Source organism: Engystomops pustulosus, chromosome 3 (genome assembly GCF_040894005.1).
Source record: "Engystomops pustulosus chromosome 3, aEngPut4.maternal, whole genome shotgun sequence".
NCBI classification, from domain to species: domain Eukaryota; kingdom Metazoa; phylum Chordata; class Amphibia; order Anura; family Leptodactylidae; genus Engystomops; species Engystomops pustulosus.
The window spans coordinates 130,828,831-130,843,386 of NC_092413.1; the positions used below are offsets into that span (position 1 = coordinate 130,828,831).

The 14,556-nt window shown below is 40.6% G+C and overlaps 1 protein-coding gene across 2 annotated transcripts in view; it reads right to left on the minus strand.

Annotated features, from left to right (window-relative positions):
• DDX43 (DEAD-box helicase 43) overlaps nt 1-14,556 on the minus strand; it is a 49,687-nt gene that overhangs the window by 12,673 nt on the left and 22,458 nt on the right. For both annotated transcript variants that reach the window (XM_072142129.1, XM_072142128.1), the window contains exons 10-14: nt 13,932-14,032; nt 12,458-12,545; nt 10,861-10,988; nt 1,732-1,841; nt 1,324-1,462 (exon numbers count right to left, since the gene is read on the minus strand). In XM_072142129.1, coding sequence (XP_071998230.1) covers nt 1,324-1,462; nt 1,732-1,841; nt 10,861-10,988; nt 12,458-12,545; nt 13,932-14,032 — 566 coding nt within the window. The remainder of the gene's footprint in view (nt 1-1,323; nt 1,463-1,731; nt 1,842-10,860; nt 10,989-12,457; nt 12,546-13,931; nt 14,033-14,556) is intronic.

Below are 14,556 nucleotides of genomic sequence, written 5' to 3' on the forward strand. Positions count from 1 at the left end.
AGATTTACCTACCACCCAATATAGCTTTATAGGTAGATTAGTGGAGGTAGGTTCCCTGTAACTAGTTGCCCAATAAATATTAAATGAAATATCAGAATTTGAATGACTTCGTCCACTCACACACAAGCAAATTTGATGTATCCAAGTCTGTAGCATCCAGCCCACACACAGAGCAACCGGAATTAAACGGACATGCTTACACAGATGCTCATTGATGCCTGAAGGTCCAGAACTGTTGCAGTTCTGTTATGAGCTGCTGTAAATGATGATATCTTTGGAAACTCTACATATCAAAACAATTTTTACTTTACTCATGACATGCGAGAGTTGATAGGATAGTTTTTTTTTTTTTAAATAATTTCATTATCGGGCAATTTTACAGTTTTGTATTTCTGTTTTTTTACTTCCCTTTTTCCACAAGCCATATCTTTTTTATTTTCCATTTACAGAGACCTAGGAGGGCTTATCTGCGGGACAAATTTTCTAGTGGCATCATTTTTATTTTGTTCATTGTACATGGAAGCTGGAAAAAAATTCCAAATTCCAACACCTCACCTTTATTAGTTGGTATCACTCTTGTAATAAAACCTGTTTAAATATGGGTCGATATGATATTTTAATAATAAAAAAAAATAAAAATCTTTTGTCAAAAATAAATTTATTTTTGCCATATTCTGACAGCAAATTCATACTATGGTGTACAGGACTGTAATTTTTTGTGGAACAAGCTGACGTTTTCATGTACAGCCTTTTGATAAAAAGTTTAAATTTTTTTTTTAAGTGTTGCAAAATAGTGGCGATTTAGGCATTTGGGTTCACCGTCGGGAATAATATTTTTTATATTATGATAGATTGGTCATTTTGGGACTTGGAGATACCCAACAGGTTTCTGATTTTACGTATTTTTAAATGTTTTATAGGGAAAGGGGGCGATTTAAATTTTTCTATTTTTTAATTTTTATTTTACTATTATTTCAGACCTCCTAAGGTAATTTAACCCTACAGTGTCTGATCACTCATACAATATACTGCAATGCAATTGTACTACAGTATATTGTGAACATACGGCTTCTGTATTAGAGTCCGTCTCTGAAAATTTCACAAAGAGCGCCCATCACACTTACATTGTAAATATGCCTTTCACTAAGCATTTGCATTACAATAGAATTTTGTGGCAGAGGAGGTCAGAGAGAGATAGATGCATATAAAATATTTTTTGTTAACCCATTCTATTTTGTTATAGCTAAGAGCATGTATTTCCTATCCCGGGCAGTGACGGGATCTACAGCTAGTTATCAATAATTCAAGTTAACAAATACTAACCCTGCCCGTCCTGTCCGACCAACTCTGTGGACATATTCTTCAATGTTACGAGGAAAATCAAAGTTGAAGACATGGGTAATATCATGGACATCCAAACCACGGGAAGCTAAATCGGTAGCTATTAATATTCTTACTTTCCCTTAAGAAAATAAATTTAAAAAAAAATGTGGCTAATATTGTAACACATTAAGAGTTCATTATATACATCTTAAAAAGTAAAATAATGTTACAGGAAAAACATGTCATGGGTTTGTAGTTTATTGTAAATTATTGTGATGGAAAAACAAGCTCATACTTTCATTTATACAGATGGAAAGGTTATAGTACTCATTTTATACATCAAGAGAACGGATCATGATAAAAGTGTCTTATGTCTGATATCAGTAAATCGGGTTTAATGTAACTCACCCTTCTTAAAATCATCCAGTGCTTGCTCCCGATCACATTGTTCTCTATTACCGTGTAAAGACTGGACAGGGATTCCTTGAAGGCTGAAGTCACTTGCCAAATCGTCAGCACTGAAACAACATTTACAAGCATTTAGTAACATGTACACTGTATATACACAGCAGAAAAAAAACAATCCTTATACCTTTTACAGGACAAAAAATGTGATTACTGTAAAAGGACATCTACCACTAGGATCAAGGATAGTAAACCAAGCATACTGACATCCTGGAGTGCGCCCCCTCTGGCAGGATCCACTCTTCTTTAACCCCTTAACAACCTGGCCCTTTGTTTTTTTCATTTCCATTTTTCACTCCCCATCTTCAAAAATCTACAACTTTTTTTTTATTTTTACACGTAAAGAGCTGTGTGATGGCTTGTTTTCTGCGTAACAAATTGCACTTCATAGTGATGGTATTGAATATTCCATGTCGTGTACTAGGAAGCAGTGAAAATGGTGAAATAAACGCATTTGCGCCTATATCTAATCAGTTAATGATTTTTACTGTATTCATATCAGTTCTAGGGAAAAATGGGCGATTTGAATTTTTAGGTTTTTTAAAACTTTTTTTATTTTTAGTTTCACTATTTTTTAGACCCCCTAGGGCAGTGATGGCGAACCTTTTAGAAACCGAGTGCCCAAACTACAACAAAGACCCGCTTATTTATCGCAAAGTGCCAACACAGAAATGTGATTTATACTCCCTGCTCAGTCACAGTTTTCATTGATACCAGCACCGAGGACACCAATAAAGCAGAAAATAGTCCCAGGTAGAGCTGTCACTTTAAAATAGCTCTGTGCACAGCAAGTCCTGGGCTGTCTGGGACTGTAGGAAGATACCTGGAGTCATCTCTGGTGATGGCCTGAGTGCCCACAGAAAGGGCTCCGAGTGCCACCTCTGGCACCAGTGCCATAGGTTCGCCATCACTGCCCTAGGGTACTTTAACCCTAGCTTGTCTGATAGTGTAATGAATGGGTTAAAACGAGACTGTCATGGCGGCTGATCGCCGTTTCCTGATGATGTCATGGGAGCGGCGATCACCACCAAGACGGCGGCGCTCATGCACTGCCATCTTTTTTAAGCCACGATCGCAGGTGTTACAAAATGCAGCAGAGACTTACCGGCTATGGAGAGGGCTCAGCCTGTGAGCACTCTCCATACACCAATACCCGACACTCGCCGTACTAATACGCCGTGCGTCGGGAAGGGGATAAGCTTCTTATTCCCTGGTTTTAACAAAAAAAAGGCCTTTAAGATTATGCAAATGAAAAGTTTCTTCTTTTTTATGCCCTTATTTTTTCTCATATGAAAGGGATGGTAGTTATTGCATATTCCACAGTTGTCCTGTGATAATGTACGCTGAAACCAGGTGGTCAATAGGTATGGAGTATGGCGATGGTTGTATCCATGGATAATATTTATGGAAAATTATCTTAACGTGTGTGTATACACACACACTCAAAACTGTATGCAGTGATTAACCCTTTCTGGGCCAGCCATGATTAGGCCTTTTATTATACAAGCCATTATATTTCACAAGTCAGTGCAGTAACATCAATACCAAATGTATGTAAAGTCTTTTTTTAGGCTTTACTACTCTTATTAACAGAGACTTATGAGAGCTTGCTTTCCAAGCAAAAAAGTGTCAAATTCCAAATGCAGAGAAATTGACAAATAAATGCATGAATGTAATTTTGTCATATCAGTTTTTACAGCATTCACTGTGTGCTCCAAATTACACCTCCCCTTTATTCTTTGGATCAGTAAGATCATGGAGATACCAAATCTATGTATTTTTAAAAAATGTAAGTATTTTGTACAAAATTTTTGATGCACACATTCGGACCCACAACTTTTGTTATGTTGTTCTATAGAGCCGTGTATCAATTTTTTGTGGATAAGCTGAGGTTGTCACGGATACCATCTTGAGGACTATACAGCCGCTTAATCACATAACATTTTTTTTACATTTGGTGAAATTATGAAAAAGTGCCGATTCTAAGATTTGGATGTTTCTTTCTGTTAGGAGAATCACAACTGGGAATAATTTTCTTTCTACTCTTATAGATTGGATACTTGGGGAAATGGGTGCACCCACATGTTTGTTTATTATTATTTTTACTTCTATTTTAACCCCTTCAGAACTAAGCCTTTTATCGTTTCTGCAATTCTTTTTTTTTTACTCCCCTCATTCCAAAATCCAAACTTTTTTAAAATCTGTTTATAGAGATGTATGAGGGCTTGTTATATGCGTGACAAATTGTACTTTTTAGTGGCACCATTTAATACTTCATGCCATGTACTGGAATGCTGGAGCATTTTCTAGTGGGTTCCGTTTTACTGCTTTCAGTATGTGCTCCAAATGACACTTTCCCTTTATTCTTTGGGTTGGTATGATCACAGGGATACCAAATTATATAGAGGTTTTATTATGTTTTAGTAGAAAAAGATGGAAATCTTTTGTACAAACATAAATTTGCCATTTTGCCAAATTTTATGGGACAATAACTTTTTCATGCTTTAGTGTATGGACCTGTGTAAGGTCCACTTCACAGGAACATATAATTTCTCCAGTCCACGTATATACACATTCATACAGAAGTTTTTCATCCGTATGTGAACATATGTCACTGTGTCTGTACCACATCCATTTAAAATATGGTGGGATGGCAAATGATGGGCAACTATTGGCTTGCAGAATGGAAACATTGGATAAAATAGGACATGCTCTCTGTTTTTTTTTTTACACCTCACTCACTGTTGGTGAACAATCGATAGCAGTATTGTCCATTGAAATGAATGTGGCTGTATGTTACCCCCATGCAAACAGTACAGTACAGTACAGGTAGCATAAGGCCATTTTCATTCATTCAAGTGGAGGAGCCCCAGGTGTAATTTTTTGCAGGACAAGCTGATGTTTTCATTCGTATTCATTTGGGAGCTAGAGGCAGTCCCTGACTTAAGAACAACCGACTTACAGACTACTAGTTACAGATGGACCTCTCTGCCCACTGTGACCTCTGGTGAAGCTCTTTGGATGCTTTATTTTAGTCCCAGGCTGCAATGATCAGCTATAAAGGAGTCTGTAATTAAGCTGTGTTAATAATCTTGTTCCCATGACAGCATAAAATCTTAAAAATTTGCCATATAGTAAAAAAACAAAAACATTTGCCTGGAGCTACAATTATAATATATATCAATCCCGACTGACATACATATTCAAATTCAACCTAAAGAGCCCATTATGTATGTAACCTGGGGTCTGCCTGGAATAACCAGGTCTACTTTTTTTTTTTTAAAAAGTAGATAATGTAATGTAATTTTTCACATTTTGTTTTACTATTATTTCAGGCCTTCGAGGGTACGCTCATACAATATACTGCTGTACAGAGGTCGCATTAACGCCTCACCACGCGTCATAGACGCGTGCTGAGGCGCCATTACCCCCCAAAATAATTGCCATGCGTAAAGTTACGCTTGGCAATTATTCCTTGTAGCGCGCAGGCTGAGCGGTTCAGCGCGCGCTGCAAATGAGGGAAATGCGGGATCACAGCGCGCGCCCCTGACACTGATCACTGTGTCACGTGTCCCACTGAGTGGCCCGGCGCGCACTGTGATCCCTCATTTGCAGCGCGCGCTGCAGAGAGACCTGGAGTGAGAGCACCAGCTCCGGGGGAGACACGTGGGCTGCGAAGTTGCTGCTCCCCGTCCTGCTCCAACTCTCCCTGCCCACAGCTGCCTACGTTTGTGATCGACGCAGTGCCGGGTGAGTGTGTGCCGTGTAGTGTGTGCCGTGTAGTGTGTGCCGTGTTGTGTGTGCCGTGTAGTGTGTGCCGTGTAGTGGGTGAGTGTAGTGGGTGAGTGTAGTGTGTGAGTGTAGTGTGTGAGTGTAGTGTGTGAGTGTAGTGTGTTCAGTGTTGTGTGTGTGCAGTGTGTGCAGTGTTGTGTGTGTGCAGTGTGTGCAGTGTAGTGTGTTCAGTGTTGTGTGTGTGCAGTGTAGTGTGTTCAGTGTTGTGTGTGTGCAGTGTGTTCAGTGTTGTGTGTGTGCAGTGTGTGCAGTGTGTTCAGTGTTGTGTGTGCGCAGTGTGTGCAGTGTAGTGTGTTCAGTGTTGTGTGTGCGCAGTGTGTGCAGTGTAGTGTGTTCAGTGTTGTGTGTGCAGTGTGTGCAGTGTAGTGTGTTCAGTGTTGTGTGTGTGCAGTGTGAGTGTTGTGTGTGCAGTGGTGTGTGTTGTGTGTGCAGTGTTGTGTGTGCAGTGGTGTGTGCAGTGGTGAGTGTTGCCACCTCCCTGAAGCCCGGCTGCCCCCCGCCACAGGTGACTTCCATCTGCCCGCCTCCACGGCATAGGTTACCTCCTCCCCACCCGCCTCCATGTCCGAGCCTACCGCCCCTCGTCCATCCCCCTTCAAGGCCGAGCCGCACGCCCACAGCACAGTGGACCGCCAACACGCCCGCCCATCCACCTGCGCTACAATGCCAGTACTCCCGCCGCCCCCCGCCAGAAAAGCACCCGCCCTCCGCAACTTCATCCGTCACAACCCCCCCCCCGCCCGCTGGAAAAAGCACCCGCCCTCCGCAACTCTCTCCGCCCCCCCCCCCCCCCCGCTGGAAGAAGGACCCGCTTGAACACCGCCGCCCCCCTTTGCCGAACAAGCAACCCTGCCGCCCCTCGCCCGAAAAAGCTGTGCTGTGCGGCGAGCGAGCGTGTGCTGTGCGGCGAGCCTGTGCTGTGCGGCGAGCGGCGAGCAAGCCTGTGCTGTGAGCGAGCGTGTGCTGTGCTGTGAGCGGCGAGCGAGCGTGTGCTGTCTGTGTGGTGTATAACCAAAATTTTCATACTCCTCCTCGGGTAAAAATACTCCTCAAAAATTGTGAGAGGAGTATTTTTACCCTTCTGGAAAAATGTTAGTGCGACCTCTGCTGCTGTATCACAGTATACTGTAAATTTACTACCGATTTCTAATCCAAGATGTCCCAGCCCAACGGATGCAATGTTAGGTGTTGTGGGCTGTAGCATTCAACAGGTTAACTGACTCGAACGGTGCCAGCACCAACTACTACAGGTGTCAGCTGTGTTCTACCGTGCCCCCGTGTATGGAAGGCTCAGTCCATACATTCCCTAAGATTCTTTAATTGCTGTGTTCATGTAGATAAGGAATGTCTGACACTCAGGGTGCGGTCACACGTCGCGTTTACCGCATGCGTTAAAAAACGCATTGGAATAGCTGGAGAGTGATTTGCCTAATTAAACACCTCTTAACACTTGTGTTTACAAAACGCATGCGTTAACCGCGATGTTAACGCATGCGTTAACAACCGCATGCGTTAACCGCGATGTTAACGCATGCGTTAACAATGCGTTAACGGTTGCGTTTTGTAAACACAGGTGTTAGCAGCTGTTTAATTAGGCAAATCACTCTCCAGCTATTGCAATGCGTTTTTAAACGCATGCGGTAAACGCAACGTGTGACAGCACCCTAACAGAATCTGATGAAGGTGGCCTTATCAGAAGTTGAATGAATCAGGTTTGATTGGACCGGTTCTAATTAGTCACCATAGCACAGTGCCATTTTGCTGAGTTTTTAACCCCTTAAGGACGCAGCCATTTTGTAGCTTAAGGCTCAGCCCGATTTTTTGGATTCTGACATGCGTCGCTTTATATGGTTATAACTTTTAAACACTGTTACTTATCAAAACGATTCTGAGATTGTTTTTTCCCCACATGTTGTACTTCATTTTAGTGGTAAATTTTGGCTGATAAGTTTTGCGTTTATTTACAAAAAAAAAGAAAATATGATAAATTTTTTGAAAAATTTGCCATTTTCGAAATTCTAAATCATTGCGTTTTCAGGCAGATAGATTTACCACCTAAATAAGTTTCTGAATAACATTTCCCATTTGTCTACTTTACATTTTCATAATTTCTGAAATGTCTGGATAATTTATTTTGATGTCACGCGGCTTACAAATAGAATATCGCTTTTCCGGATTTTCAGAATTGACTATTTTGGGGATAAATAAAGTTTTGAATGAAATTTTACATATTTAGCATCAAAACCCCCTATATAATCTACCCATTTTCAAATCTGCACCCCTCAAGCTATCAGAAACAGCTTTTACGAAGATTGTTAACCCCTTGAGATCTTCATAGTAATTGAATCAAAATGGAGGTGAAATTTAGAATGGTCATATTGTTCCCTTATACGTTCATTTAGCACTAAAATTTACACATTTCCAAAATATAAAAAGAGAAAACCCACCATACAATTTGTTCTGCAATTTCTCCTGAGTACAAAGACCCCCCACATGTGGCTGTGACTTGTTTTATGGGGGCACAGCGAGGTGCAGAAGGGAAGGAGGGCGCTGCAGCTGCCAGGATTTTAGTTTCCTCATTGGCCCCTTTTGAAGGCTATAAAATGTTCGCTTTTTCGTTATTGGGGCCATGTGACGGCATTTTTTTTGCGGGACGAGATGCTTTTTCCATTGTTACCATTTTGGGGTTGGTATCACCTATTGTTGAAAATTTAGGAACTTTTTTTTGAGGGCAGGAGTAGAAAAGCATCAATTCTGTACTGGATTTTTAACTTTTTTTTTTTTGGTGTTCACCGTATAGACTTATAATCAGGTTATCTTTATTCTATGGGTTGATACGATTACGGGGATACCAGACATGAATATATTTTCTTACGTTTTACTAAATTTGTCAAACAAAACCCTAATGTGGGGAAAAAAATCTATCATTTATGTATTGCCGTCTTCCAAGTGGCATAACATTGTTACTTTTTTGGCTACGGAGCTGGTTGATGGCTTGTTTGTGGGACATGTTGTACTTTGCACCAGTATCATGTCTGAGTACATATGGTTTTTTGATCGCATTTTATAGCATTTTTTGTGGGATTGAAAAGGTAAAAATCATAATTTTTGGAGGGTTTATAACAGTTTTTTTTTACGGCATTTATCGTGGGGGTTCAATAATGATTTACTTTTATTCTACGGGTTGTTACGGACGCGGTGATACTATATATGTGGGGTTTGTGTTATGATTTAGACTTTTTTTTTTTGAGTTATATGTCTCTTTATATGTTTTGGGGCATTTTTAGTGATTTATGACTATTTTTTTATTGAATAACTTTTTTTTTTTTTTTTTAACTTTTTCACTTTTATACCATGGGACATGAACAAGCAATCATCTGATTGCTTCTTCATGATAATATTCTGCAATACTGATGTATTGCAGAGTATTATCAGTGTCAGCCTATACACTTGCATAGGCTGGCACTGTGCCAGTAAGATGACGTCACAGACGCCATCTTACCGGCAATTCTTGCAAGTAACTCTGGGGTCCAGATCGGACCCCAGAGTTGCTATAGCAACGATCGGCGCCCCCCGAAAACGGTTCGGGGGGGGGGGGGGGGGGGTCGATCGTGGGGGAAAGATCCCCCAGATGCATGTTAGATGCCGCGGTCGCGCTGACCGCGGCATTTAACGGGTTAAGCACCCGCGATCGGAGACAACTCCGATCGCGGGTGTTACACTGGGGTGCCGGCTATTAGTTACAGCCGGCACCCCGTGTTTCCCGATGCCGGTTCGGCTCTGATCCAGAGCCGAGCCGGCATAAGCGCCGTGGCGGATATATCCGCCACTGAGCGCTAAGTCACTGCGCTCCGTGGCGGATATATCCGCCACGGAGCGTGAAGGGGTTAAAGAGAACCCGTCATGCAAAATAACCCTTCTAATCAAAATATATTTTCATAAACTGCCATTAGAAAGCATTGCCTATATCCCTTCATTGTCCCTCTACATGCCTGTAAACCTAAGCAATGAGGTCCTAAAGCTGTATGCAAATGACCTGTGAAATATCCAATGAGTCATTAGCATATTCAAGCTGTCCATCTTATTCATGAGTGGGAGGCAGACCCAGTGCTAGACTGACAGCCTGTGTAATGGTGTGATGGCTGCTACATGTGCTCGCTGGTGGCTACACCCCCTGCAGCGTGCGTGTGCGTGTGTGTGTATGTAGGAGAGATACAACAGCTTTAGGATGCAGCCATGTTATAGCAGATCATGTCAGGTACTTGTGTAGCTGATGTCTGTGTATCACACATATGTATTAGGAGGATGCAACATGTCAGCAGATGCACTAACTATGCTTTACTATACATTACACACATACATGAGAAGGGGAAGGAGATGGGAGGGGGAACAGGGGTGACATCACTGCCTCTGACCATGTGACCAGCCTCATTTACATACTAAAGAAAATATGATTTTATAATGATTAATGTATGAAATTACTAGATAAAGGCTGTGATGGGATCCTTGTGAGCTGCTCCAACAGGTAGTATTGACAGGACTAGTGGCAGAGACCTGATTACAGGTGTCCTTTAAAGGGAACCTGCCACCAGGAGACCCATTTTTAGCACTCACCCAGTCCCCACAGAGCATAGTACATAAGCTGCCAAAGTGTTTTTGTATTAAAAATAGGTTTTACAGAAAAAAAGATATGTTATATTGTACCTTTCATTAGCATGTGCTGTGTGACTAGGCAGTTGCCAAATGGGAGGGTCTGGAAAGGAGCAGTTCCCCCCCACCCTTGGGGAACAGCTTCTCCATGTGACCTTTTCAAATATATGAAAACACCCATCACTTGGCTTAGCGATGCCAGCTGCTCCTCTACAGCCAATCCCGAGTGTTGGGAGTTATTTATATATTTGAAAAGGTCACGTTTCCCAAGGGTGGGGGGGGAACTGCTCCTTACCAGACCCTCCCATTAGGCAACTGCCTAGTCACACAGCAGATGCTAATGAAAGGTACAATATAACATATCTTTTTTTCTGTAAAACCTATTTTTTATACAAAAACACTTTGGCAGTGTATGTACTATGCTCTGTGGGGACCGGGGGAGTGCTAAAAATGGGTCTCCTGGTGACAGGTTCCCTTTAAGGATTAAGTAAATTGGACCACTGAAATTTCTACTCAAAAATATCTTACTTGTGCAAACATAAGATTAAGAACATCTGCATTTTCCCTAGGCAGTGAAGGTTCAATATTTATACCAGAATGGGTTTAGTACAGCATTAGTTTAGTACATACATTAGTTTCTTCCCCACAAATATGATGACTTTATCTTCAGGTTTTAAAGAATCAATGAAATGTAAAGTAAACGATCTCTTCTCCTCTTCTGCAATAACTAAAACTCTCTGTTCTACCGTATTGACAGCCTAGAAATGAAAATAGGAATTAATACACCAGAGAATAACTAATAGCTATATAACACATTGATAACAAATAAATATACAGAAAGATCTACAGATCAATATTTTATAAATGAGTGCAGAATATAAATTGACAGTGGGCCAAATATAATCTTTTTAAGACATAAAATGAGACCCACAAGACCAGGACTCTCTATCCCTACTGAAAGTCATATACAGGCTGTCAGTGGTGGTTGTGTTATACCATAACAATATAGAAATGAAATACAGGCGGTCCCCGGGTTACATACCAGATGGGTTCTGTAGGTTTGTTCTTAAGTTGAATTTGTATGCAAGTCGGAACTGTATATGTTATAATTATGACCACAGACAGAATTTAGTTTTTGGTCTCTGTGACAATTGTATTTTAAAAATGTTGGATTGTCATAAGAACAAGGATTAACAATAAATCTTAAGTGAAGACACCTGTTACAGCTGATTATTGTAAAATACCAACATGCAGAGGTCCGTTTGTAACTGGGGGTCATCTGTAAGTCGGGTGTTCTTAAGTAGGGGACCACCTGGTTTTGTTCCTGTTACTTATATAGAAGTGAATTACCATATATACTCGAGTATACGCCTAGTTTTTCAGCACAAAAAATGTGCTGAAAACCCAAACTCGGCTTATACTCGAGTAAAAAAAACATATGTTTTACCAGGTTTTTGTGCTAAAATTAGGGGCTTCGGCTATGCGAAGATCAGCATGAGGGAGCAGAATGGAAAGATGTAGCTTGTTGTTGTGTTGTTTCCACAGTAAACAAAAAGGATGCCTCCTCTGCTAGTTTATGCCTACATTTACATTCAGCATTTATGCAGCAATCTTTCATGGCACAAAATATACGGAGCATATACATAAAACGTGATTTGAAAGTAGCCTTACTCATTAATAGTTTTAGTACTGTAACCGTTTGAAAGTGTGGTTACAAACTAGCTTCTGTTTTGGGCTTACAGCAAACAATGGTGCAGTGGACTGTTTTTGCCCGTGTGTAATTTACTTTAGTAAACAACTCCTAGTGCTTTTTTATGGGTGACCAGTCCTCTTTAAGCAGTCTCAAGACTGTCCACCTCATCAGGAAAAAGGTCCTCCCTGTGTTAAGGAAACATCCTTTCATTGATAAGAAAATCCATGTGACTAGAGGTCTGTAACTGTTTGCATGCAGGGGGAATGGAGGATAAAGCCCCCTTCCCAGTGTGAATACAGTGAATTCATTTTGACAGCAGAAAGTGCGTTTCATACATTGCCTGTCCAGGTTGCTCGCTATATACATACAATTTAAAGGGGACATCACATCTGAGATGGAATCCAATGTGCTCACACAGTTTAATTACATTTTGCATAGCAATCATATATATATGTGATGTGGTGAATCGTTTTTAGTACATCCCCAGCCTAGAAGGATAAATAAAAACGTTGAACATTACTTAAAAATACTTACAGCTAAATCAAGAGTCCCTACATACACCATCATTGGGTCCTTCAAATACGATTTAGCCAAACGACGAACTCCTTCTGGCCAAGTGGCACTACAAATACAGTAAACAAAAGCAAGCTTAAAAACACAGATATACCAAATATATATATTTAATGCAGTCATTAAAAAAAGAAAGTAACCCTCTTTAATGTCCAGACATATAAAACCATAGCGATCCGACTTCTCCTTACAAAAAGAAAATGGCAGGCTGGGTTCTCATTTGGATACACTGTTAAAGGAAATCTACCATTTAATGCATTGTGAAGCAAACATACCTTGAGACCTTTGTAGCTAGACTGATGCAGGATCATATCTTGGTTAATTCCTGAGTTGAGTGGTTTTGCTGAAAACACAATTATAACATTCAGGACCTTGGGAAAGATGGGTCAGACTGGCTGCCTAGATAAACACATTAGACATGGAGCTTGTAATTACAAATGGAGGTTAGTCAAGACATGACTAATCAAACTGAGCTGGATCAATCATACACAGCAGCTGGGGGATAGTGCAGCAATTGATTATTCTGCCTTCAGGCACAACCCAGTGATTACATCCTCCTCACCTGCAGTGAATAACTCCTGTGCTAGGAGAAGCGCTGAACCAGCCATAGAAGCGACAGAGCTTCATTATCACAATGTTATATTGGTTTTATCAGCAAACCCACTCAGCACAGGGATTAACCAAGATATGATCCTGCATCAGTTTAGCTACAGTATTCTCAAGGTAGGTTTGCTTCATAATGCATCAAATCAAATGGTAGGTTTCCTTTAAGGCAGTATGGAGAGGGCTTATGGGCAGAGCCCTTTCCATATAGGGAAGGTGTTTGGAACAAGATACAACAGACAGTCAATATAAACTTAACACAATTGTGCTGCTGCCAATATATGTCTTAACGTAAGAAGAAGCACCAAAAACTCAATGTTTTTGGGATGCTGTTGCTTTTCCAAAAGAACATTTGGAGCCCATAAAATATTTAGCTCGTCTGGGGCATTTAAGTGTTTTGGCAACACAATGCAAAGGAGAAAAGAGATTAGAAATGCTCAAGTTTACAAGTAGAACATTTAAGACAGTAGACAACCTTCCAGGAGTGGACGTGCCAAAATAATCACTCCAATGTCAGACCCTGCAGTACTCTTTAAATGCAATGATAACCCAGCCACATTATAGACTCATGGAAAAATAGAACCAAGCCTGAGAAGGAACCAAAGCCATTGCGAAGCCTCAGAAGTGCAGTACCGGTAATGGAAGAGCCAGTGTCAGTCAGGTAAATCAGAGTCTGAGGTTGTCTTTACCTAGTTTAAGACTTTCTTGAGCCAAGATATTTTTCAAATAAGCCCTGATGCATAAAGCATAATTTTTGTATAGATAGTGAACAATAATAAAATATGCACCATCAAAATTATGGAAAAAAAAAAAAACAAATATAAAATGCCTTTACCTAGTCATTACTGTTTGCCGGTCTGGACGAATATCAATTAATATCTTCATAATCTGCGGTTCAAACCCCATATCCAACATTCTATCTGCTTCATCTAAAACCTATTGGAAAAGAAAACAAAATGTGTGCACTTTAAAGCTTATTTAGAGAGACATTTTGTGATTGGCATTAAGGGACATGTAAGTCTGACAAAGTGCTTTAATAGCACCCCTTATCAACAGATTAATACAACTAGACCACAATATTCAAAACAGGGGCCCCTCTTTACTTACCCATCACAGAAACTCAGAAGAAAATACGTGGTACCATAATGATGTTTAGATTTTAACCTGCATTCCCTCGTATGTGGCTGTGGAAATCTTCTCATGCATTGCCAAAGCATCACACAACTAATCCACAAGACAAGTTTCTTGAATGTGCTCAGGATAACAAAATTACACATTCTCTAATTTACAAAAATACAGCATTTCACAGATATAAGTCCAACCTGACTATCAGTTTTGGTGTACACAATTTCAGTTTCCCCTAGAAACAACCCTGTAACTTCTGACTTGTGGTCGGGGACAGCATCTTGGATTTCCGTGTGACGGCTGTGGAGCGGAGTTTCTCGCTCTTTCTGCTCCCT